We start from the raw sequence: 25,218 nt of genomic DNA, 5'->3' as shown, positions 1-25,218 counted from the left end.
TGTTTCCATAGCGGCCCAATACCTTCTATGTCGGACACTGGTACTAATCCATGCGGGCTTATATGTATTAGACAGCACGTAGAACAGGCATTAATGGTTAGTAAGGTTAGTAAGACCCTGTTACCTTAAATAGTTGACTGGGAAATTTAATTATTAACGTAATTATCTACTTCATAGCAAACGAGGTTCAAATTCTTCAGCTACTTTCTTGGGAAATTCTTACTTAATACGTGAAAATTTTATAACTTTTCTTAATTACTGAAAGCTGGCGTTACCATAAAATATGTACCATCTTACACATTATTATCGCCAAGCAGTCATTCATTCCCATTTGAAGCCCTGTGTCCAACCCACGCTTTTTTTATAATAAAAAAATTTTTTCTTACACTATTTTTAATTCAAATATATTAAAATTTATTTTCTATTTTTTAGTTGGATATTCTATAAAAGCGTATTTTGTTAGTTTTTTTAAACTATGATTTATTTTTAACAGAATAAAAATAGAACTGCATTATATAAAATAGTGTTTAGTTTAGTAAATAAAAAACTGCAGTGGGAGGTCCCCTAAATGAGTGCAGTAGAATGACCTCGAGCACGGAGAGATGGCGCGACATCGTGAGACGCATCAAGTCTGCCCCTTCCAACACTACATGACGATCACGACCACTCTGTCAAGAGTGACACGACTGAGAAGAAATAGTAATTATATTATAATTAAATGTGTTTGCATTAAAACGAATTATCAGTGGTCAGTTTTTTTTTTCTTTTAAGAACGTTCTAGTCCGTTTGTTAATTGATTTTCTTTTTTTAAATCAGCCAATGACGAGTATAAATAATACATTTGAAATATGTATAGGTATATATTTTGTTTTTTTTTTTAATGTCAATAACAAAGCCAAATCTGAAATGTAATACGTAAAATGAGATAAACATCTCTGATATCACACGGTACAGTGATTGTTATTGAATTTCTAATCCTTCTACGGAAACTAGCTGTAGCCTTCAAGAATTTTTATATGCACTAGTCGTTAAAAGTGGCCTAAAGGATAAGACGTCTGGTGCATTCGTGTTGAGTGATGCACCGGTGTTCGAATCCCGCAAGCGGGTACCAATTTTTCTAATGAAGTACGTACTTAACAAATGTTCACGATTGACTTCCACGGTGAAGGAATAACATCGTGTAATAGAAATCAAACCCGCAAAATTATAATTTGCGTAATTACTGGTGGTAGGACCTCTTGTAAGTCCGCACGGCTAGGTACCATCACCCTGCCTATTTCTGCCGTAAAGCAGTAATGCTTTTCAGTTTGAAGGGCGAGGCAGCAGTTGTACTGTAAAAACTGAGATTTAGACCTCATGTCTGGCATTTACGTGGTTAATGTCTATGGGCCCCCCGGTGACCATTTACCACCAGGTCCACTCAATCAATAAAAAAATGGTTAAGGGTTGGATGACGTGGAGAGTCTACCTCCGTGCACGACTCATTGACCTCGCTGTCTCATGCAGGGTTCAGACGTGGGTGATTAACTTGACACGAGATTCGTCAGCTGGACTTCTATATACTTCTACGTCTATAATACGCAGTGTGACATTAAGAAAATTCTAGCTAACCCAAAAAAGAAAGTTGAAGAATAGTGGAAACAATTGAAATAAAATTACTTGGCTTATTGAGCTAGAATTGAATTGCAGTTAGTTCTGGACATGCATTGGTTATTTAAATAGCAAGAATACGCAGGTAGAACGCGATTGATTTTTAATAATTTATATTTTGAATCGCGCGGTTGATATATTAAATTTTTAATTTTGCTTTGATTGAAAAACGAGGTTTATTGTTGAAAATGTTCTTTTATCTATTACCAAAATCGTGTATAAGTAAACCTGAATATTTCACAGATTGCTAGCTAACATTATTTCAATACTCAGGTCACAGGTCAACGAACAAGCAATACTCACTTCTGAAGCCCACCTTAAATGTCTACTTTCGGCTAAAATACTTCGCTCCATGGTTTACTTAAATTAAAAAAAAAAAACAATCACAACCGCATCACACCATCACTGAATTTAAATACACACAAAAAAATATAGCGTTTCGTTTTTCGTTAATAATAATAGTGTTTTCGTTAGAAGTATTTCGTGAATAGGGACGTCCGCGGCGCGCATGCGCTGTGCCCCCTCTGATTCAGTCAACGCGATATGACTCGCGTCTATGCAAATTCACGTGCATTTTTGTTGTCTATCTCAATGAAATCATCTTACACGGCCCGCTAACAGCTGATGGAACATTAGAAATATCTTCGGCCACGCTCCATCGGCTTAGTGTGCCAACGCTACTATACCGTTCGTCACTAGCTAATCATTTACTTGTGGCCCCGTTTTGCATCTAAGTATCTATCGATCAAAATATCCGCGTAGGATACCGATAATACTAAAAAACAAAAAGTAAATTATTTTACTTTTAATCAAATATTCTTGTTAATACGTAACACTAGTTTTGTAGCCAAATATAACGTTAGAAATATAAGAAAACTTCACATAAAAAAACAACACTACTTTTAAATTATGTATCACTCGAAAAATAATATATGTTATCTGTGCTGCTATCGATTCTGAAAGATTTTTCTTTTATTACAACGTGACGCCGAGGCACAGGGCGATGGCCGACTAGGCTCGTTCTGATCGCGTGGGAGTGGTGGCCGGCGGAGCGGCAGGTGGTGGGATCAATACCACAGTCTAGGGCGCACGCAGTGACCGACCGGCGCCTACATCCAACCTATATTTGAACTAGGGTAGGTATAGGGCATTTTAAATAAACAGCAGCGGGGAATAATATTTATGTCTCAATTGAGTGATGAGTTAATGTTGATTATTTATCTGTGTACAAATTATTTCATTTGCTTATTACTAAAGTATATATACAAAATCATTAAAATTATAATTTTAGCATATTTGTATTGTTGTTTTCTTTTTAATTAGAACCTGGAACATTAATTAGCATCTTTTGACTATGTAGCACGCCGGTCGTGAGTACAGTCTTTTAACGACACACAAACGTCATGGTCGCGTGTTTAAAGCTTAGTTATGGCGGTAGTTGTTTTTATTTAAAGGCGTGTGTACACTATAGTGGCTTTATTACAGTTCGTTCTTGAAGAATCTTACACGTCATTACGATTCGTCCCGACCCATTAACAGATCCGAAGCCGGAGTCGAATCCGTCGCTTGCGACGAAGGGCTCGACTCGAAATCCACTAAATCCTTAGTAAATAACCAAGATTTTAATGTATGGATTATATTGTTCTAGTGTGAATCTCTTCATTCCTGATTTGATCTGGCACACTCAACACACACTCGTCAAAGACCTCCATCTTGAGATACGGAGGGTAAAGGTAAGAAGCACCATCTTGTATAGGAAATGAGTTGAAATAGTATCCGCCGAAAAAGCAGCAAGTTATTGTTGGAAGATTTACTGAAATAGTCCTAGCGTTGGAAGCTTCATTATTATTTTTTATTTCTTAAGTGGATGGACGAGCTCACGGCCTACCCGATGTTAAGTGGTTACGGGAGCTCATAGGCATCTACAACGTAAATTCCGCCACCCACCTTGAAACAAGTTCTAAGATCCCACTTTTAACAACTGCTGCCCCGCCCTTCAAACCGAAACGCATTACTGCTTCACGGCAGAAAGAGGCAGGGTGGTGGTACCTACCCGTGCGGACTCACAAGACTTCCTACCACCGTCCTACCATCTGGAAATTATATGAATATAGCAGTTTTAAACAGAATGAGGCGCTGGATTGAAGTGAAATGTGTTAATTTATTATGGCGCTGTTTTTAAAATCCTTACACTTGTTACTACGGCGCATTGGCTTCCTTTCAGAGGACACTTTAATATGGTACTTCTTAGTTCAATCCTCCATGGCTTGAGATACTCCACTATTCGGGACGAGAAAATTCTGTGAGTCGCTTATCTGATATCAAATTTGGAAGGTAGCATAACTGTTTATAAAGGGCTTAAATAGGGTAGGTGCTAGCTCCAACAGCGTTCTGGCCATGATATTTTCGAGATTAGATGGATCTTTTCTCCATCATAGTAGAACGGTCCGCAAAATTTGCTCGTAATGGTCAACTATTGCAATTGTATGTATGTATTGTTTGTCTTTTCTTTTGTCAAATCCTTACTAACATATTGTTAAGAAATCACTGTTACTAACGTTAATATGGATTAATATTATCTGAAATAAATGAATTTAATAATAATAATCTATAAAGTTTTATTCTTTGACCTATAATTAAAAGGGCATTCCGTAGACGTAAATACAGCTGTCAATGCCTTGAGGGCGTTCCGTGAATAGCTTCTTTACTGCTTGTCTAAAATAAACAACTCTGATAAATATTTGTATCTACCTTCATAATGAGGTTACGCGGCCCTCTAGGCTACGTATGGGTCTTTCAGCTTGTTTCTGGTGTGAGGCAGTCGTGTGTGGTTGCTATTAAGGGGCAGCTATTAGCAGTAACTAGGATAGCATGAAAGATATTTGAGAGATGCCTGGATCGGGTTACGGGACTTTGGTTGGAGATGAGTTTGCATATAAGTCCCTCACATTTAGATTTTCGGTCTACCGAGCAATATCATTCGCTATGTGGAAGGTATTAGCTTTGCCGCTTCTCCCAACTTATATAACAATTGGACGTCTGTCATGGAGAATGGTGCTCTCAGTTTTTGGAATGGTCATAGATAATACACATCAACAAAAATGTTTACGGGCGTCGGCCACTAGATGGCTTCGCTTCGATTAGTTTCTCATGGCTCCTGTAGATGGCAGTAACATATTACCTATCCTATATTTTATTTTTAATGAAGGATTTTGTAAATGTTCGGAAACCAGTAATTGATAAAATTTAATTAATTTGTCTTTAATAAATAAAGACTTGTATTTGATTTTTTATTTTTTTATTTTTTGTTTTCAGTTATACTATAACTAAATGTCTTATCTTTAACAACATATAAGTTTAGGGGCATTCGCTACAAGATGTCGCTAGTTTCCATACAAAAAAAATATTTGTGTTAAAGTATGGCAGCTTCAGGGCCCTGTGAATGGTTTCTGGTGATCAGCTCAGCATACCATGTGGCTTGCAACGTCTCTGTTCTTCTAGAGCAGTGGCGTTGGAACCACTGTATCAATATCGCGTCGCATTAAATAAATTATTTATCGTAAGTAAAAACAAAAAAAAAAAATCACAGAATCTCCACTGTTTTTCTTTTCCTTAAAGACTTTTTAAATATTTAGGTATGTTACGGTTGTTTCTTCGTTTTTCGCGACTCGTAGATACAATTAACATTAGATTAGTCATTTTAAATAATAAGTTATAATTTCTCATATAGATAAATCTATACTAATATTATAAAGAGGAACGATTTGTTTGTTTGTTTGTATTGAATAGGCTCCGAAACTACTGAACCGATTTGAAAAATTCTTTCACTGTTTGGAAGCTACACTATTCCCGAGTGACATAGGTTATAATCTTTTTTGAAAAAAATTAGGGATCCTTACTAAAACTCTAATAATGTAACTCAAAGTGTAAAAATACCTAAAATATTCTTTACATCGCGTGCCCTGCGAAAACTATTAATGATAGAATAAAATAAAATAATGTACTACGACTTTGTAGAACACATTATTGTTTACAAAAAGTGTCGCGACAGCATATTTCTTACTATTATAGTTATGCCGCAATAACCGTTCCTTTATTTAAAAAAATAAAACAACGTCAAATATCGTTGACGTTTTTATTAAAGACTCGAGCGGAGCCGGAGCGGGCCGCTAGTAATAGGATAAAGAGGGGTATATTATGAAGGTTATTGTTTTTGTAATCCAAGATTATTTCAAATAGATTACATATTATTTTTTATTAAAATTACATTTACGGTTTAAACTCGGAACTTTTTATTAGTATCATATTATTTCCAAGGTTTCGAATATTGGATATGGTTTTAGGGGTCGCGAACGATTCACAGCCAGTTGAACCCGGTCACAGTTCTCGTCGAACCCGTCGCTTGCGACGAAGGGCTAGACTAGTGAATTAACCCATAGACACAGCCCACTGAGTTTCTCGCCGAATCTTCTCAGTGGGTCACGTTTTCGATCCGGTGGTAGATTCTGCGAAGCACTGCTCTTGCTAGAGCCATTGTTAGCAACACACCCAGTTTGAGCCCACCTATACATCAAGGAGAAGCTGATATAGCCTCTCAAGGCTAGGTAGGAAAACAAAAGCCATTTGCACGAGAGATTAAACCTTATTGGTTATATTTGGTAGGTTCTTTTTAGTGAAGTTTTAACGCCAAGGCTATTTCATATCGTATTTTCACATTCTTAGTACTATTGCTGTTCACGGAAGACGGTGACCAGCTACCATCAGTCGGCTTCCGATGCAAAATCCTCGAAGCTAATGATTGAAACGTCAATTTTCAACAATAGAAAGCTTTAGCCGTTACGAAGATTAGAGAAACATTATTCACTATAGAACTTGAAAGCCGTAGTTAAGCTTCAAGCTTTGACGGTTTTGAAAAGGCTTTTGACTGGTCTGTTAGAAGTAGATAACGCTATTGTTCGGCTTAGGTCGTACAGACAGTCACTATTATAGTTTATTTAGCTTTGACCTTTGAAAACATTTATTTTATATTTATACTAGCTGTACCCGTCCGCTTCGCTGGGCATTTAAAATTAACATTATTATTTCTCACCCCCACAAAGATTCTCATCATTAACGCCCCCACAACTGGCGTAGGGAGTCGAACACTCATATAAATATTAGCCTGTCCATTAACTAAATGTATTCTCTACATGGATACCAAGTCAATCGGATGCATGGTTCAGTAATTATAACGGAACATCCGTAAAAACCACTGTAGATTTATATATTAGTACTAGCTGACCCGGCAAACGTTGTGTTGCCTTAAATAAGATTGTAGAAAAAAAACCTCATTTAACCACATAATACCTCATTATAAACAAAAAAAATATATCCAAAAAATTAAAATAAAAAATAAATGTTTGGGGTGGACAACCCTTTTCACTTAGGGGTATGAAAAATAGATAGTAGCCGATTCTCAGACCTACTGAACATACTATTGATACACAAATAAAACCAAAAAAACATGGCTGAAAAATGTATAGTATTATTGTATAGCTCTCAAATATATTAAGTGTATAATCTATGATACATAGTGAGTAAGTAAGACAGGAGACCGGCTTCGTCCTCATCCCTACTACGTGATGTTTGCTGGATGAGTGATGACACCTGGCGGGGATAGCTGATAGATTGATAGTCGATCAGTAGTCGACCGGCGAGGGCGGGAAATCAAATTGAATATAAAAAAAAAACATAATAAAAGGAACTTGAAATTATAAACTCTGAATAAAAATTTATCGTACTACAATTATAATATTTGATTGCCATCTTGCAACCTTATTGCGGATCTGTGCATAGAATAAAAAAAATATTAATCGGGATGGAAAAATAGGGGTTGATCGTATAAGAGTGAAAATTGAGAGTAATATGATTTATTTTATTTTAAGTCATAACAAAACAAAATAAAAAACTTGCCAAAAAAATTAAAGTTTATAATTAACAATTAAAAAATAGGGGTTGATCATAGAGGGATGAAAAATTGAGAGTAACATCAGATTTTTTATTTTAATTCATGACAAAATAAAAATAAAAATGAAAATCTTGCCAAAAAAAATCAAGTTTATAATTAACAAATAAAAAATAGGGGTTGATCGTAGGGGGGTGAAAATTTCAGAGTAATATGAATTTTTTTATTCTACGTCATGACAAAATAAAAACAAAATTCTCGCAAAAAAATTTAAACTTTTTAATTAGCAAATAAAAAATAAGGGTTGATCGTAGAGGGGTGAAAATTTAGGGTTATATGTATTTTTGTATGTTGTATCATAAAAAAATAGAAATTAAAAAATTTGTCTAAAAAATAAAAAATAAAATTTAGGGGTGGACTACCCCTAACATTTAGGAGGATGAAAAATAGATGTTGGCCGATTCTCATAGATACCGGATAAGCACAAAAAATTTCATCAAAATCGGTCAAGCCGTTTCGGAGGAGTATGGCAGCGAAAACTGTGACACGAGAATTTTATATATTAGATATAGATTACAATTAATTATTATTATTATTAGTGAGAAAGCCCATTGTCCTTTTTAACCGACTTAAAAGAAGGAGTATGTTATGAATTCGACAGTTTTTTTATAAGTGTTACCTTAAAAAAAATACCTAATGCTAGTGTTAGCAACGTCCTTAGGTTAGAGCCCCGTGAGCTCACCTATTCGTTTGGTTACGCTGGCAGAACCCCAGCTCAGGTAGGAAAAAAAGGCAAAGGAAGAATCTGAACTTAAACCTGCACCAAGCAATTTCATCCACTCGGAGGAAAATCTTCCCTTCTTCGTAATCCCCAAAACGATATAAGTATTGTTACGCCGGTAATAGTAACGCCATCTATCGCCGAATAGTTGAACGAATATCGAAGGATCTAGTATCATCTAGAACGCTCGAGAAGTACAACGCCATCTATTGTCAGGTAGCGGAAAAAATACTAGAAATGTGTGGAATATTCTCGATAATTCTAGGGATGCGGTATCGACTATAAAAACGTTGCAGGTATAGCATATAGTCAGTCAGTAATCGGAACTACTCGAAGCGAAACAGCGAACGGATCACCTGAAGCGAAACGGAAGAAGCGAATTGTGTGTTTTAAGTGTTGAATACATTTTTTTAGTTGTACTTTGGTCTTCTTTTTCTCCACCTTATCCCACTAGGTGGGGTCGGCACAGCTAATTTTTCTCTTCCATTCTCTTCTATCAGCCGTCATCTCAACACTCACTCCTCTCTCTCTCATATCATCATTCACACACTCCATCCATGTCTTCTTCGGTCGACCTCTTCCACCTCTACCTTGCACTATTATTTCCATACATCTCCTAGTCACATGCATCTTCTCTCTACGCATCACATGTCCATACCACGCTAACCGACCGCTCCTTAATTTTATTTGTACTTTGGTCGAATTTTATTTATCCCGAACCCCAGTGCGTAACAGTATCACCATTGAAATGAGTCGTCTATTATCAAAGGTGGCAATCTGTGCATTTGGACAAAAAAAATTTATTGATATGTCAATACAGATTGATTTGAATATAATCGTCTCCTTCAAAGAATACGGTTCAAAACCTGCATTAAATAAAGGTTAATACTTAACCTGTTATTTATCTAAGATGTCGTTCAGAAGAGTTTTGTGACTGCCAACGGAATACAAAGTCAATAATTCGTTTTTCTGATTTACCAATAATTGTCCAAAAGTCACATTGCCGGCTTTGATAATAGTCGACTCAAATACTCCAAAATGAAATGAAAGGCTTGCTTTAGTGTCAAAAGTTCAAGGTGATATTCGAAGCGAGGTCGGCCATTACCCTCGGAGCTGAACCAATGAGAGCGCGATTTCGAATATAACGACCAATCGGAGGCCGGGGGAGGTGACGCGTTATTGGCTGATATGTTGGAACAACAAAAGTGACAGATTCATTATTATGAAAATTTTTGTTTATTTATTCTATACAATTGACGGAAATGTAATTTTAGGCTGGAGTTTTTTTTTCGAAAAGACTTGTGTTCACGGATACTCACGTTAACTTGTTAGCAAGAGCACATGCGTTAATGCAATTATGTTTTATAGTTTATCAGTGATAAAAAACGGGTTTGTAAGTGAGCTTAATATATCTAATATCTTAATAAATAAATTTTTCTAATGAAATACGTCAACACGTACGATCGACAAATGTTCACGATTGATTTCCATGGTGAAGGAATAACATCGTGTAATAAAAATCAAACCCGCAAAATTATGATTTGCGTAATCACTGGTGGTAGGACCTCTTGGGAGTCCGCACGGGTAGGTACCACCGCCCCACCTATTTCCGCCGTGAAGCAGTAATGCGTTTCGGTTCGAAGGGTGGGGTAGCCGTTGTAACTATACTGAGACTGTAGAACTTATATCTCGAGGTGGGTGGCGCATTTACGTTGTAGATGTCTATGGGCTCCAGTAACCACTTAACACCAGGTGGTCTGTGAGCTCGTCCACCCATATAAGCAATAAATAAAAAAAAATCTATATATTAATACGTGAAGCAAAAACTTTGTACCCTATTTTACGAAGATATACCTATTATAGGTTCGCAATATGATTGTACTATTTGTTACTCTTGTGCACGTTTTAAGTTATTAAAATAATAAAACCTTTATTTTCAGAGCAACGCCATGTTTATTTCAACTTACAATTCTTAGTGAATTAAATAGAAAAAGTGTTATATAAATAAAAGAACGATCAGAATATAATTATTGAGCAAGAACCACAAGAATTTATCGTCAATTAAGAATGTGAAGTCGAACCTTCGCAATACAATTGTAACACCGCACTGAATAATATATTAAGTTAGACCCCTAACGATATGGTTTCTAATGTTGTGTTTTTATTCCTTAGCTCACGGCCCACCTGATGTTAAGTGCTTACCGGAGTCCATGGACATGAACAACGTAACCGACATCGACCTTGATGACATCTAAGTACTTGACCTTCCTTTGAAAGCGATTCATTCTACGAGACTAAGATCTCATGTCCCAAGGTAGGTGGTGGCATTAGCGTTGTGATATTTATTTCGATAACTACTATCTACTCAGTGGTTCGCGATTCTGATCTGGTAGTAGAATCAGCACTGCTCTTACTAAGGCCGATGTTAGCAATCTCTCAGGTTAAGCCGCTGAAATAACCTTTTGAGGCTACCAACGATAAGGTAGGGTAAAAAACATTAAATGTGACGTTATCACGTCTATGCAATGGATTAAAATAGGCACAATTCTAAATGTCTGGTCGGTCTCGTGCTAAACACACAAAGAAGCCATAGGTGTACTGTAGGAAATTAGGTTCTATTTTTGGGCTGACCCGATCGATAGCTTTATGCGAGAATTAAATTAGCCTTGGGTATGTAATATGTAGTCTAATTTGTTATGGCGTACGTTAACTAAGCCAGCGTAGTTGTAGACTGATGAGTTCATACAGGGCCGGACTTAGCGGCGCAAGTGTCGCCCGGGGAATGGTGAAAAATGCCGCCTCATTAAAAATGTATGTATAAGAAAATAGCAGTAATAATCTATGTATATAAAAATGAATTGCTGTTCGTTAGTCTCGCTAAAACTCGAGAACGGCTGAACCGATTTGGTTAATTTTGGTCTTGAATTATTTGTGAAAGTCCAGAGATGGTTTAAAAGGTAGATAAATATGAAAATGCTCGGAATTAAATAAAAATAACAATTTGGTTTTTCCTTTGATGTGTCCCCCGTCGGACGGATTCCTTTTGTTTGTTTTAAGTTTATTTTATACAAAAGTTTAGGTCTTTTATTTATCGATTGAGGCATTACGAAGTCTGCCGGGTCAGCTAGTAGTAGATAAAGTGTCTTGATCTTAATCGTTTGTGCATTAGGGTTGATAATGATAAGTTACATGTATGTAAAATCGGGCACTGAATTAGAATAGAACGGCCTTTTTTTATGTTTCTCTTAGTGGTGGGGTTCCCGGTTTGTGATTGGGCAGGCGCTGTTCCACTGGGAGTCGTAAAAGACAACTAGGGGAGTTCTGGCTACCGTCTTAGGTTCACGATAGCTTTCACCAGGATGGGTTGACGTCAGGCTGGTGATAAAACTCATGATAAAAACATTATTGGTGGTAGGACCTCATGTGAGTCCGCACAGGTAGATGCCACGACCCTACCTATTTCTGCCGTGAAGCATTAATGCGTTTCGGTTTGAAGGACGGTTAGATGTCTATGGGCTCTGGTAACCACTTTACACAGGTGGACTGTGAGCTCGTCTACCCATCTAAGCAATAAAAAAAGGTGAAATTACGGGGTACATCTAGTCGGCCGTGAAGGTAATAACGGCTTACCTTATCGACGGGCATGGAAGGGCACGCTCGGCACAGGTTCCAGAATGACCCGATCATCTGTGTTCCGCCTCGGGGGCTCCTCGCTCGCTGTTCACGCTGAAGACTTCACTGCTTGGCGCATCCGCTGCTGGGGGATTACAAGGAACATGTGAAGGTGCTCTGAGGAATTATTCGACATGATGTACCATCATCTCGTTTTTACCATCGCGCCGCCCGCCACCGGAGTAGATTTCATCCGTACTACCTGGAGCCACTACGGTCATCCACAGTGCGTTTCCATAGGTCTTTTATGCCACGTACCATCCGGCTTTGGAATGACCTCCCCTCCAAAGTGTTTCCCGAGCGCTGTGACATGCCCTTCTTCAAACGAGGCTTATGGAGAGTATTAAGCGGTAGGCAGCGGCTTGGCTCTGCCCCTGGCATTGCTGAAGTCCATGGGTGACGGTAACGATTCACCATCAGGTGGGTTGTGTGACTACACTATTACAGGGTATTTCTACGGGAATAATCTTAAAGAAAGTATGTATGGAAATAAACATTCACTAAATTATATCTAAATCGACGCAAATTATAATCGAATCAGGGTTCTAATAGCTTAGAAAAAATATTCTGCTGCAATAATAATTTGAACGAATTACCGACTTTCTAGACCAGTATTTCCTAACCTTTTTTGTGCCATGCCCCATTATAACATTTCTAAAATTTTTATGCCCCCCATACATAACTTTTAACATGAAAAAATCGATTTGTTCACTTAGGAAACATAAATGATAGGTTTTAGGAAGAAATCAATAGAGAGTTATTATCAAAACACAGTAAGTAATATTTACAGCAATTCATTTTTATAGAGATTTTCTACCTATATATTAATGTAGTGTGACTGCCCCTCTTAATTATCAAATTGCCCCCTTGTGAGGCGTGGGCCCCACTTTGGGAAGGAAACACTGCTCTAGGCTGTGGACGGAACTTTTACGCGCCAAAACCCTAATGTCAATTTTCTATCGTTTTCCTCTTGCCAATTTTTTCCCGATATTTCGGCCATCTTGTATTGGTCGTTTAGCGTTCGTTGACCTATCGTTTCAGCATTTTCATGTTTCTTGAATAAGTGAATAATAATCTTAAGAGAAGGTAGCTTTTAAAGAAGTCTTCTGCAAGTTCGATGACCTCGCATCAGTTCAATTGTTATCCATTGCGTGCCGCCATTAAAGTGAGCAAAATGTATTACAGTATTTTTTTGTCTTCGCATTGTATTTACGAGAATGTTTCCTATACATCCATTAAGTAGGTTATGTTTCAGTGATGGTAAAACATTTTATTTATTTATTTATTATTTCTATACAGTAAGCTATCTTAAGACATTCAACCGTATTTTTGAGAAAAACAATTTATTAGGCGGTGCATGCACAATGTCCATTGACATGTCCATATCAATTAATCTACAGTAGACCTAGTAGATCTTGAGGCACTCTTCTTCTGAGTCTTCTTGTAGTCATTTGGTTGTCCATTAAATGCTTAGCAAGGTTATTCGGATGGGCTTCCAATCTTACACAATAGGCTTTAGCTCGATGGATTACTTCATCTTTGAATTTACTTATGGCATGATCATAATGGATTCTTTCATTTGTAACATACCATGGTGCGTTCACTATCATCCTGGGCGCTTTTGATGGATAGCATATTTAATGATCTAATAAAATTCCATTACAGTTGAAACTGATTGGCTGTATAGTGGGTCAATAGGTGTGGTCGCCGATAGTAACACAAGTATCATGGAGTAGATTAAACACGAAAGAATGGGTTTAGTTATTGGCCTATTAAATATTCGATGTGGGTGTTTATTGTCCTTTAATTATGTGAATGACGGTGTGGCGCTAGTTATCATAGAACCCAAGATAGTTGACAGCTGAGGCCGTTTTACCGCTGGGCAATCCATTTACGTACAATACATACTACGCCCTGAAGATGGCGCGCGAGGCACTTTCCCCGCAAAGCTGACTACTGACTAAGCCCTATCGAGCTCCACCACACCGACTACACGAAACTTACGGTACCGCGGTGCGCGCCGAAAGTCTTGCCTTAGCCGGAATCCGTACTAATGGTAAGACGGGATCTCATCCCCGGGAAAATCCCGAAGGACCTCGTCTCGTGAGACACACCGTGAGTGGCGCACAGGAGCCACCTTGCACCGCTTCACCACCGGACCAACAGTCGAGTGCTAACTCGAACCCTAGCAAGAGCCGTGCTGCGCAGAATCTACCACCGGATCGGAAATGCGACCCACTGAGAAGATCCGGCTACAACCTAAGGAACCGCAGTGCGTGCCGAAAAAGGTATTTGACAGATGCCTGAATCTTGCTTACGACAATTTCAAGATAAATTAAATTCAAGATTAAATGTTACTATGGGCTTATATGAAATACATTGGCTTATTAATACTGACGCGCCAGGGAATGCTTTACTATTAGTGCTTACTACAGAGAGCTCCCCTGTAGATATAGTCCATAAAAATACTGGTGGTAGCACGTCTTGTGGGCCAGGTACCACCGCTCTGCCTCAAAGCTGTCATGCGTTACGGTTTGGCTGGTGGGGCAACCATCTTGCTATACAGTTTTGTAAATACTTAGAAAACAGAACTTATAGAATAGAAATACAGTGACTTTGTTGACTCGTCTAAGCCATATTTTAATCTCGGTCTTATTGTATTCACTTAAAAAAAATTTTTTTTTTCAAAATTTTCTATTTTCGTGTTATTATTCAATCAGTCGTATCTGCAACTCTCTCAGACCAAATGCTATACTTTTATAACTATTACAACACGTTGTTTGTGCTCGCACAATGAAATGCTTTTAAATTTCATTTCCATCAACTAGAAACTGTAGCTGAAAGTTCAACGCCTTTAAATCCAAAAGCTCTTTCAAACAATGCGCATTTTTATATACAGATTGGCATTCTTCCAAACGCTAAAACGATAAATAAAACACACGTATCCAGTTGTCTTGCGTTACATAAAATTTAGATGAGGGTTGAATGCACTTAGTTACTTTGGATCTGAATGTAATTAGATGAGAAGCGTCTTGAAGAGCTAACGTAATCCATTTGCACGAAATTATACATACTGATACATACATAATAATCATTTGTTTTTAAAAACATATCTGTCATTAATATTCTTATTTGTTTATGTCATTAATGTCATTAAATTGTATTGATTCTAATATGAACGTAATCTATATATACCTATCTATATATATAAAAATGAATTGCTGTTTGTTAGTCTCGCTAAAACTCGAGAACGGCTGGACCGGTTTAGCTAATTTTGGTCTTGAATTATTCGTGGAAGTCCAGGGAAGGTTTCAAAGGTGAGAAAATATAAAAAAGCTCGGAATTATATAAAAACAAACAATTTTGTTTTTCCTTAGATGTGTTCCCTTGATGTGTCTTTTATTTATCGATTGAGGCACTACGAAGTCGTCGTTCTACGAAATTCGTAAGCAACATATTTTAGCGGTCTTGTCTGCGCCCCGGGCATTGCTGATGTCAATGAGTGACGGGAACTAAATATCAGGTGGACCGGATGCTCTCTCTATCATCATCATAGTTGGTTACGCAGAGCAGTCGTGGTCATGTGGAATTCTTGCTTATTAAAGCCTTCTCAGATGTTCTCCATAGTTTGCGAACTAAGGCTTGGTGCACGCACTCGTTAAGTGGGGTTTTAGTAAGGTCTTTCATCCGATCAGTCCAGCACATGGGGCTTCGTTCACGAGATCTTTTACCATTTATCGCACCTCCCGCCATCGGAGCAGAGTTTATCCATATTATCTGGAACCGCTGCGTTCATCGACAGTGTGTTTCCAAAGATATTTTTTGCCACGTACTATCTGGCTTTGGAATGAAGTCCCCTCCACGGTGTTTTCCGAGCGCTATGGCATGTCCTTCTTCAAACGAGGCTTGCGGAGAGTACTTAATGGTAGGCAGCGGCTTGGCTCTGCCCCTGGCGTTGCTGACGTCCATGAGCGACGGTGACCACTTACCATCAGGTGGGCCGTATGCTCTCCTGCCTGAAAACGCAATAAAAAAAAACCGTTGACCCTACCCTGAACAACAAGTTTCTCGATAAGCTCTGCTGTTTTTTGTTGTTATTAACTGACTTCCATAAGCGACGGTAACCACACACCATCAGGTGAGAGCCGTATCCCGGTCAGCTTACGGAGGCAACAAAAAAAAGTAACGATTTATCATCAGTGAGTTCACGTGTAGCATTGAAAACCCTGACTTTCGTTTTCGATCTAATTAAAAGGTTTCTTTAGCCATTGCAGTATGTTAATCAAGAAGAAAGAATTCCATTCGCGGGCGATAAAGCTTTTGTGGAACTCAGCCAAGTTCCTGTATCGATTCTTCAAGTATCTGGGGGTCAAGTCAAGTTCCTAAGCGATGGGTTTCTGACGAAACCTTGCATGGCTCAAGTACTTGGCGGCTAATAGGATCCGAGCTTATGCACATCTGGAGAATTAGTGCACTTTAGTTTACAAAGGCATTGAGGGTATTGCTCCTCTAGATCGACGGTTTCTTTATCATTGTTTTTAGCGCAAAGAGCTTACGGCCTATCTAACGTTAGATTTACTGGTGGTAGGACCTGTTGTGAGTCCGCACGGGTAGGTACCACCACCCTGCCTATTTCTGCCGTGAAGCAATAATGCGTTTCGGCTTGAAGGGTGGGGTAGCCGTTGTAACTATACTGAGACCATAGAATCTCAAGGTGGGTGGGCATTTACGTTGTAGATGTCTATGGGCTCCAGTAACCACTTAACACCAGGTGGGCTGTGAGCTCGTCCACGCATTTAAGCAATAAAAATTAAAAAAAAAGATGTACACCGGAGCCCTTAACATCACAACGCGAATGAACTCTAAATTGTATAATGCGAAAGCTGTCCGAGCTTAAAGATCGAAACGCGTTACGACAGCTTCGCAGCAGAAATTGGTAAATAGGATGTAATATAAATCGGTAGGCAGCGGCTTGGTTCTGCCCCTGGCATTGCTGAAGTCCATGGGCGACGGTAACCAATAAAAATGGTGGTGGGCCGTATGCTCGTCTGCCTACAAGGGCAATAAAAAAAAAAAGAAGTGGGACCTACCCGTACGGCCTCACAAGACGTCATACAACTAGTATAACTTTAACAGTTTTAATTTGTATTCCACCTTTGGTGTCCATGTGAAGGATTCGGATCCTGTTATATGCAGTTGCAGATCTTGGCACGAGCGCACAATGCATTTTGATCTTAACACTGACGATATAAAAGCTATTTTTTGTTACGGCAACTATCCATGAATGGTGTTTAATTTGAATTGGCGTATGTACTTACTTACTTCTTACATAGATTTGTTACCAATATCATATCATCTATACTTAGTCAGGTCATAAATTCTGTCACATGTTTAATGTAAAATAATTGAAACAAGTTTATTCATTATGTAACCATTCATATACCAAAATGAACTTAACAAAACATAGATTCTTATGACACTAAAGTTTATTCAAAATGACCTCCGTGATTTTGAATACAGGCCTTCAATCTGCGCGGCCAGTCGTCTATCGCAGCACGAACGAGGTCCATGTCAATATCGGCGGCTGCCTTAATCAAGGATGTCTTGAGTGACTCCAAATTGGGATGAGGTTTTGAGCACGCCTTTTCCTCCAAGTGTTGCCATATCTTGTAATCTAACGGATTCAAATCTGGACTGGAGGAGGGCCAGTCTTCGTGCCGGATGAAGTCGATTTCACGCGCCGCTAGCCAGTCTTGTGTGCTCTTCGCTCTATGAGCTGGCGCCGAATCTTGTTGGAATACCCAGTGCCTGTTATTGAACATGGTATGAGAAACAGCTTCCACAAGGTTCGTCAGGACTGTATTTTGATACACAACTGCATTCGTTTTTACACCTTTCTCACAAAAATGTACCTCTGTTAAGCCCCAATAAGAAACTCCCAACCATACCATGAGCGAGGATGGAAAATGACCTCGTTGGACACGCGGAATACGGTTGCTCGCTTCTTCACTACTGTGTGCGTACACCTTATTATTTTGTTTGTTGTAGCTCTCTTCTAAGGTAAAAATTTTTTCATCGGAAAAAAGAATCCCGATATTTTTTTCCCGCGTACCGCTTCAACAAAGCGCGGCATCTCTTCAGTCTCAGGTCCATTAGACGAGCATTCAAACGATGTCCTGTTTTTCTTCGATATGCCCGAAGCCCTAAGTCTTCATTTAACATCCTTTTCACCGTGGTTCTGCTTAACCCCATCTGAAGGACCAACAGTTTCTGCTTACGTTTGGGATTTCTTTGAATTCGCGCCTTCACAGCTTTTATCACTGCTGGAGTCCTAACAGACCGAGGGCGACCACTTCTTGACCTGTCATCTACACTAGAGTCTTCATTGTATCGTTTGGTGGTACGATAAACGAACCTTTTGGTTATATTCAAATTTTTCAGTATGTTAAAAATTTTAATTGGCGCGTAACCGCAACGATGCAACGCAATAACTGCAACACGGTCTTCTTTAAGCGTCCACTCCATATTTAAAAATGAGTAAAATTCTAAAAGTATACATTTTTATTTTCATGAACAATTCGAAATTCGAATTCAATAAGCTTTTTTGTGGCCAGCATTCTAAAATAAAAGTTTTTATTGTGTGACAATACTTATGACCTGACTAGTTATACGAGTATATAAAAATGAATTGCTGTTCGTTAGTCTCGCTAAAATTTGAGAACGGCTGGACCGATTTGGCTAATTTTGGTCTTGAATTATTTGTGGAAGTCCAGAGATGGTTTAAAAGGTAGATTAATATGAAAATGCTCGGAATTATATAAAAATAACAATTTTGTTTTTTCTTTGATGTGTCCCTCGTTGGACGGATTCCTTAACAGTTTATTTTATACAAATGTTTAGGTCTTTTATTTATCGATTGAGGCACTACGAAGTCTGCCGGATCAGCTAGTAGATATTATAAATATCATGTTTATTAAGCGTTCGGTAAGGCTACACCCTGAGGTTACTAGCAGTAGATAGGGAAAAAAAAGAAGTGTGGCTATGTGTCTCATAGTGGAGACCATGCTACCCCGCTCGTGGCCACTGATTGTTCGCTTAATGCAGAAATCCGATTAAGATAGTCATGAGATGATATTCTCTCGCTCTTCCTGGTTAACTTCCTTTCCCTGGTGACCTAGTACTGAACCACTGACTTTTATAACACAGGTTTTCCTAGCATAAAAGTCAGGGGATATTGTTATTGTGTACCTCATAAAAAAAACATGTATACATATTATTATACTTGTGTTATAAATTATTGTACGTGTTTGTATTTTAAGAGGCTTGAATAAAATATTATTATTATTATTTAGAATTTTGACGTATCGTAATAGGTAATCGACTTTTTCCCTACCTATACGCTGGTGGCCTCAGAGGCTATACGACCTACGCTCGGACGGTTAGGTGAGCTCACGGGCTCAACCTGAGAAAATTTCCTAACATTAACCCTAACAAGAGCAGTGTTTCGCAGAATCAACCACCAGATCGGAAACGCGACCCATTGAGAAGATCCGGCGAGAAATTCAGTGGCCTGTGTCTATGGGTTAGTTCACTCGTCGAACTCTTCGTCGTGATTGTTGAGTTCGACGAGGAAACTTAGAATTTGTGTACGCTGTCTTCAACGGATGCATCGTTCGAAAATATTTGTACATAATTAAAAGCGCTTCGGGTATATCTAATGTCCATTCCCCCTTTGTATCAAAACTATTTTACCATATATGGAGATGAATGACAAAGGGAAGATCTTTCACCGAGCGTCTGAAATTGCTCGATAGACCGACGGTCCGAATGTTGTTGTTCGGAACTTATACAATATATGCAAGCTTATCTTGAAAATGTCATAAGTGAGATTCAGGCATCTGTCAAATATCTTGAATTCTGTGATGGTTACCGTCAAACAGTTTGCGTTGCAATAGTACGCTTTTGACGGTAACCATCAATATAAATCGGATCCGAAATTAGATTTATTCAAAATAAGAGGCTGTATATTTAAATGAGATGCGGAATTGTCTTCAAGTTCAGAGTTTGTTACTGGTTTAAGGCAGTAACTAAAGCTCTTGGGGTGATTCTTCAGTATACCCCTTACGGAAACGGAGATAAGAGTTTGAGGCTTGTTGAAGTATCAGCACATCTTACGTTACTATTTGAGAAACCGGGCAAAGATTTACCGGATGAAAATATTATCTATCATTATCCTATCCTATATCCCCCCATCTCCAAACAACGCTAATATTAATCTCGTATTAGCGTTTGGGGAAAAGTGCTTAGATATCTTGACCTGGATATCGGTTGCTGAAGATGTCCCTATCCATGCTATTCCGTATCACCCATAAAGTTTGCGAAGCACAGTTGTATATTCTTCTATGCTCTGCAAGTGGTATCATCAGCCAGGTTTATGAGAGCTTCAAGCAAACATCTGAGTAGATTTCTACATGACCTCTTGACTTTATCTGTGTTAGTTTCACTTAAACGATATGGTGTGGCTTAATCCCGACTGGTATTCCGTTCCTGGGTAGATTCAAGTTGGAGTGTGATTTTGGAGAGATTTTGGAGATTTTGGATTGGAGAGTAGCTGGTGAAAGCCATTTCAACTATCATTTGCAGAAATGAGTTACAGTTCTCGGAATAGCTCTTTCGAGTCGAAATTAAATCTGCACGAGTTCAATAGTTTCAGGTAATAAACATAAGTGTTCTTCTAATGTCTTGAGTTGAAGTGGAATGTAATATTTTCTTCAGCTAATTAACTCGAAGACAACGTACTGATAATGTTTTTTTTGTGTTTGAGAGATTACTGGTGGCTCGGAGGCCTTTTCAGTTTTAGCGGGGCAGGTGGGCGAGCAAGGGCTCGGCCAGGAGGGGTGGGATTTGCTAACAGCTACCCGAGCGCCTCCAAAGGAGACCTTACAACTCAAGAGTAAGTGCTTCGCGAATGAGGATAATATGTATTAGTATTAGTACATTGAAGTAGTTTGCTACTACTACTTTGATTTATAAATTGCAAATTCTTTATTGCACAAAAATACTGTACAAAGACAAACTTAATACCATTCAGGCATTCTCTTCCAGTTAACTCTCGTTGATGAAGTGAAAGATTCAAGAAGTCAGTAGCTGTGATGAAGTTAATACATGGCGATAATTTAAAGAATTACAGTAGACATGAGTGAAAATAAACACAAAGCTATGATTACATTTACTTTAGGTTAAATAAAATATCCAAGTTCTGAGGATTTCTAATTAGCAACTGCCACCTGATTGGAAGTTCTCAGTGTAGCTTATGGACATCGACAATGCAGAGAGGCAAGCAAAGAAACAGCATAAGTGTATTTTAATAATTAATTTTAATAACGAAACATCAAGTGAATTGTAAAATCTGAAGGAACGTGCCAAAATGGTCTTTAGAATTGCACTATTGATGCAATGGTATAATTATAAGGACTCTCGTGAGGTAAGGTGGAGAAAAGGCAACGAAAATTCTCCAAAAGTAAAGTAAACAGGTAATGATTTTTATTTTTTATTTATTGCCCTTGTAGGCAGATGAGCATACGGCTCACCTGATTGTGAGTGGTTACCGTCGCCCATGGACTTCAGCAATGCCAGGGGCAGAGCCAAGCCCAAGATTAACCCAGAGCCAAGTCCAGAGCCAAGATTAACAAATTAATTATATAAAACGCTCAAGGAATGTCATCTCTAGAAATCGAATTAAAATTCCTTCATAATTTGAAAGCCGTTGCATATATTAACTCTATTAGACTCTATCGCAGATGATCATCCACTGTAATCTAGAAAATTGAATTTGCATACAATCGGGCGACCGAACACTCTCATAAACTTTAATAGCGTCCACTAATCGTTCTTATGGCGTCCCGTGGGACGTGGAGGACATATGACATCATTAGCTCAACGGATCGTGACGTCACCAAGATCCTATACACCGCTTTATCAGTTTGCCGTTCTATATAACGTTGGGTATATAATAGACAATGTATATAGACCATTGAGATAGAATCAGTGGTGGTCTGCCTGTTGAGTGATTTGAACGTGTTTTAAGATTTAAAAAAATGAACGTCAGACACATAATTGGGAAGAACAGAATGTTTCGGCAGCCTTTGCCTATCGTGAGATTGGTGAGTTTTTTTTTTCATTTTGAAGTTTGAAGGGTGTGTCTGTCAGCTGATATTAATTAACTCGGAAATATGCTTCTGTAAATGTAAGCTAAAATATTGGCCGTATAAAAAGTATTTTGGTTAACGACATGGAAGATACGACACATTAAATCGATTTACGGACGTCTTAAGATAATTATTGAATTAATGTTTAAAAACTTACGAAATTAATTCTCCCAGCTCGTAACGGCACAAGTATTTGTATCAGCACCGTTTTTTTAACTAAATGATTTGTATGTACCGGGTTTTTTTTAATTATTTTATATATTTTTTTGGTTGCGGCAAGCGAACGCGGCCCGGCCTGTCTTTTTAGCGCTGGACACCGGCGTGTTGGAGCGACTGCCGCAAAACCCGGCGAAAAATCAATACCTACCCCCGTTCGTAAGCCCGCATGCGGAACCCGACATGAAATGAAACACAAATCCCCCATTTCCGTATTATGTTGTCGGGTTGGAACGAGACGGACACACTTTTATCGTACAGACGGCTAATGTCGCCGTTCCCGCCAATGAGCCGCGACAAAATGGCGGGTGACGTTTGACAGTTAGGCGTTTGGAATGACGTTTGATCGCGTTTAATTTGATTTCGTATTGTCTTTATCGATTTTAATGGCTTTATTTCGATAGTAAATATGAGAAGTAATGTTTGAACCGAGCTCCCCTTTTGGTGAGAGCGTTCGTTTGATGATTTGTTTTTTGTATGGGGTAATGAAATTGGCTGTTTTAGCTCTTATATCGAGAGCAATAGAATCTAGATTAGATTGCAGAAGTAGATGCACCATAATCTTATTTAATTGGTAATTATTTACCGATATCGTAGACAATATTTTCTAAATATTATTAACTTCAAAGCGATGTTGATCTATGGCACAATTTGAGAATGGCTTATTGAATTCTAAGCAGTTTGCTTGACCTAGATTTTGTATGGTATTTATAAGATAAAGGATTACCACATCGCTTTATTTCAATAAACAGCAGATAGCTTCACTTCGTATACTTAATGCCTACCATCGTATCCTCAACAATAATGCCCCTTTACTTCTCGGTCGACTTCAGTTAAAGATTACCAGTAAAAATATTTAAGTATAAATCTATACCAAAAGCGTTTAAAAATCATCATCATTCTTTCCTATTACCCTCTGCTGGGGTGTATGGCTCGAATCAAATTTTTCCATTTATATCGGTCTTGGGCAGTCTGTTCTAGCTCCTCCCACGTCATGCCCAAGACCCCTAGCTCCTGCTCCACCGAGCGACGCCAAGTTGTTCTGGGGCGGCCTCTCTTCCTTTTGCCAGACACTTTCCAGGTCAGTGCTCTCTTTGATAGGTGGGTATCGGGCTTTCTCAAAGTGTGACCAATCCAATGCCACTCCCGCGTAAGGATCTCCTTCTCCATTGGTGTCTGCTTAGTGATCCTAAGTGAAAGCGTTTAAACAATTATATGAAATTGTTCGGATCAAATTAATTAATAACGTCAACATCATTAGCATCTCAAAGAAAATTCTATTGTTTCAAACAACTGCTTCAAATAAAGAAGGTTTTTAAATTTTCATCATAATTAAAATGACTTTCACGGTTTAATCTCGCTGTTATTATTGTTATTACTAGAGGTCCCGCAGTAGTCGAAATTCGACTATGATTAATTGGAATTGTAAGTTTTTACACTGTTATGATTGTACTTTATACTTCTATAATCACAAATTTCGCCAAGGGTACACTATAAAAAAATATTAATAAAGGCAAACAATATTTAATCTATTCTCAATTTGACCACAGACGTTAAGAACCAAAGTTTGACAATAAATAGTATGCATGCATGTGTGCGTCAAATACATGGTATGTAGTGTGTGTAATGTTTTCTTTATTGATTTAATGTATCTTTTATGCATTATTTCAAAAAAATATTAGCATTGTGCACTTCTTCTCTATATTCTCTATAAGTGTGGAAAATTTCATACTCCTACGTCCGCGCAATTTTCGTAAAAAGGGATACAAAGTTTTTGCTTCACGTATTAATAATATATAGTTAGTATTTCTGAGGTTTGGAGCTCTTAACAGCTAGCGTGGTCACGGATTACGCAATCTATATCACTAGTTTTGAATATAGTTAAATTTAGTTTCTTATGTACTTAAGTTGTATCAATACAATAACTATTACAAAAATGTACTGGATTACATTAATACATAGACACATCTGTCAAGTCACGTATAATGTTACTTAACTAAATGCGAATAAAGAAGAATAACCGAAAGATACCGTGAAACAGTTTGGATGATTGATCTTGCCTGTATAATTCTGGATGCGTCTCGTGTTCATCTGTTAGCAGTATTTATAATAATATGTGTTTTATTTGTTGCTTAGTTGGGTGGATGACCTCGCGGTCCACCTGGTGTGGAGTCCATAGACATCTACAACGTAAATGCCGCCACCCACCATGAGATATGAGTTCTGAGGACTCAAGTTTTAACAGTACAGCCACTGCCCTGCCCTTCAAACCGAAACGCATTACTGCTTCACGGCAGAAATAGGCAGCGTGGTGCTACCCGTACGGACTCACAAGAGGTCTTACCACCAGTTTGCGTGTGTTGTTTGTTCTCTGGTGAACACTTTAGTAGCTTTTTACAACTTGAGAACGAATGAGTGCTATTCTCAACAACCGTCTTTCGGTTTGGGTGACACACTGACTGAAATATATTTGCAATGAGCTTAGAAGGATCTGTGACGTCACCAGTCTGCTCGTGTGATTGAACTGGGGCTTAACTCCCGCCCCGTAGACTCGAGTAGTGCGTCCGGGGTATAAATCCTTCACAGCGATAGCCTTCTTGTTTTTCTGCCGCGAAACATTCGCGCGTCGCGCTCTCAATTGAGAACGGCTGGCACACAATATTGAGACTTCGAACGCACGTTTCAAGGATGGAATTCGCGTTGTCTTAGGGCCGAGGTAAGCGATTAATGTGAGGTAATCGATGGCC

At 38.4% G+C, this 25,218-nt stretch overlaps 1 protein-coding gene and 1 long non-coding RNA gene across 18 annotated transcripts in view; one reads left to right on the top strand and one right to left on the bottom strand.

Annotated features, from left to right (window-relative positions):
- Positions 1-22,597, bottom strand: part of LOC101737983 (uncharacterized) — a 72,144-nt gene extending 49,547 nt beyond the window's left edge. For 8 of the 16 annotated variants that reach the window (XM_062676414.1, XM_012697886.4, XM_062676423.1 and 5 more), the window contains exons 1-2: positions 22,413-22,597; positions 12,006-12,132 (exon numbers count right to left, since the gene is read on the bottom strand). In XM_062676414.1, coding sequence (XP_062532398.1) covers positions 12,006-12,062 — 57 coding nt within the window. In that variant the 5' untranslated portion in view covers positions 12,063-12,132; positions 22,413-22,597. Of the gene's footprint in view, positions 1-1,953; positions 2,670-12,005; positions 12,133-22,412 lie in introns of those variants that run through there. The other 8 variants (XM_062676417.1, XM_062676422.1, XM_038020878.2 and 5 more) reach the window with 5 other exon arrangements.
- On the top strand, positions 2,645-4,251 carry LOC134201521 (uncharacterized). 2 transcript variants are annotated; one of them, XR_009976863.1, is made up of 3 exons: positions 2,645-2,786; positions 3,299-3,383; positions 3,875-3,936. It is a non-coding gene; the product is annotated as an uncharacterized LOC134201521 (long non-coding RNA). The 2 variants fall into 2 exon arrangements; XR_009976864.1 differs by having other exon boundaries at positions 3,299-4,251.
- Positions 22,598-25,218: the final 2,621 nt, after the last annotated feature.

This window comes from Bombyx mori, chromosome 27 (genome assembly GCF_030269925.1).
Source record: "Bombyx mori chromosome 27, ASM3026992v2".
Taxonomy (NCBI): domain Eukaryota; kingdom Metazoa; phylum Arthropoda; class Insecta; order Lepidoptera; family Bombycidae; genus Bombyx; species Bombyx mori.
This window is presented reverse-complemented; position numbering and strand designations above follow the sequence as displayed.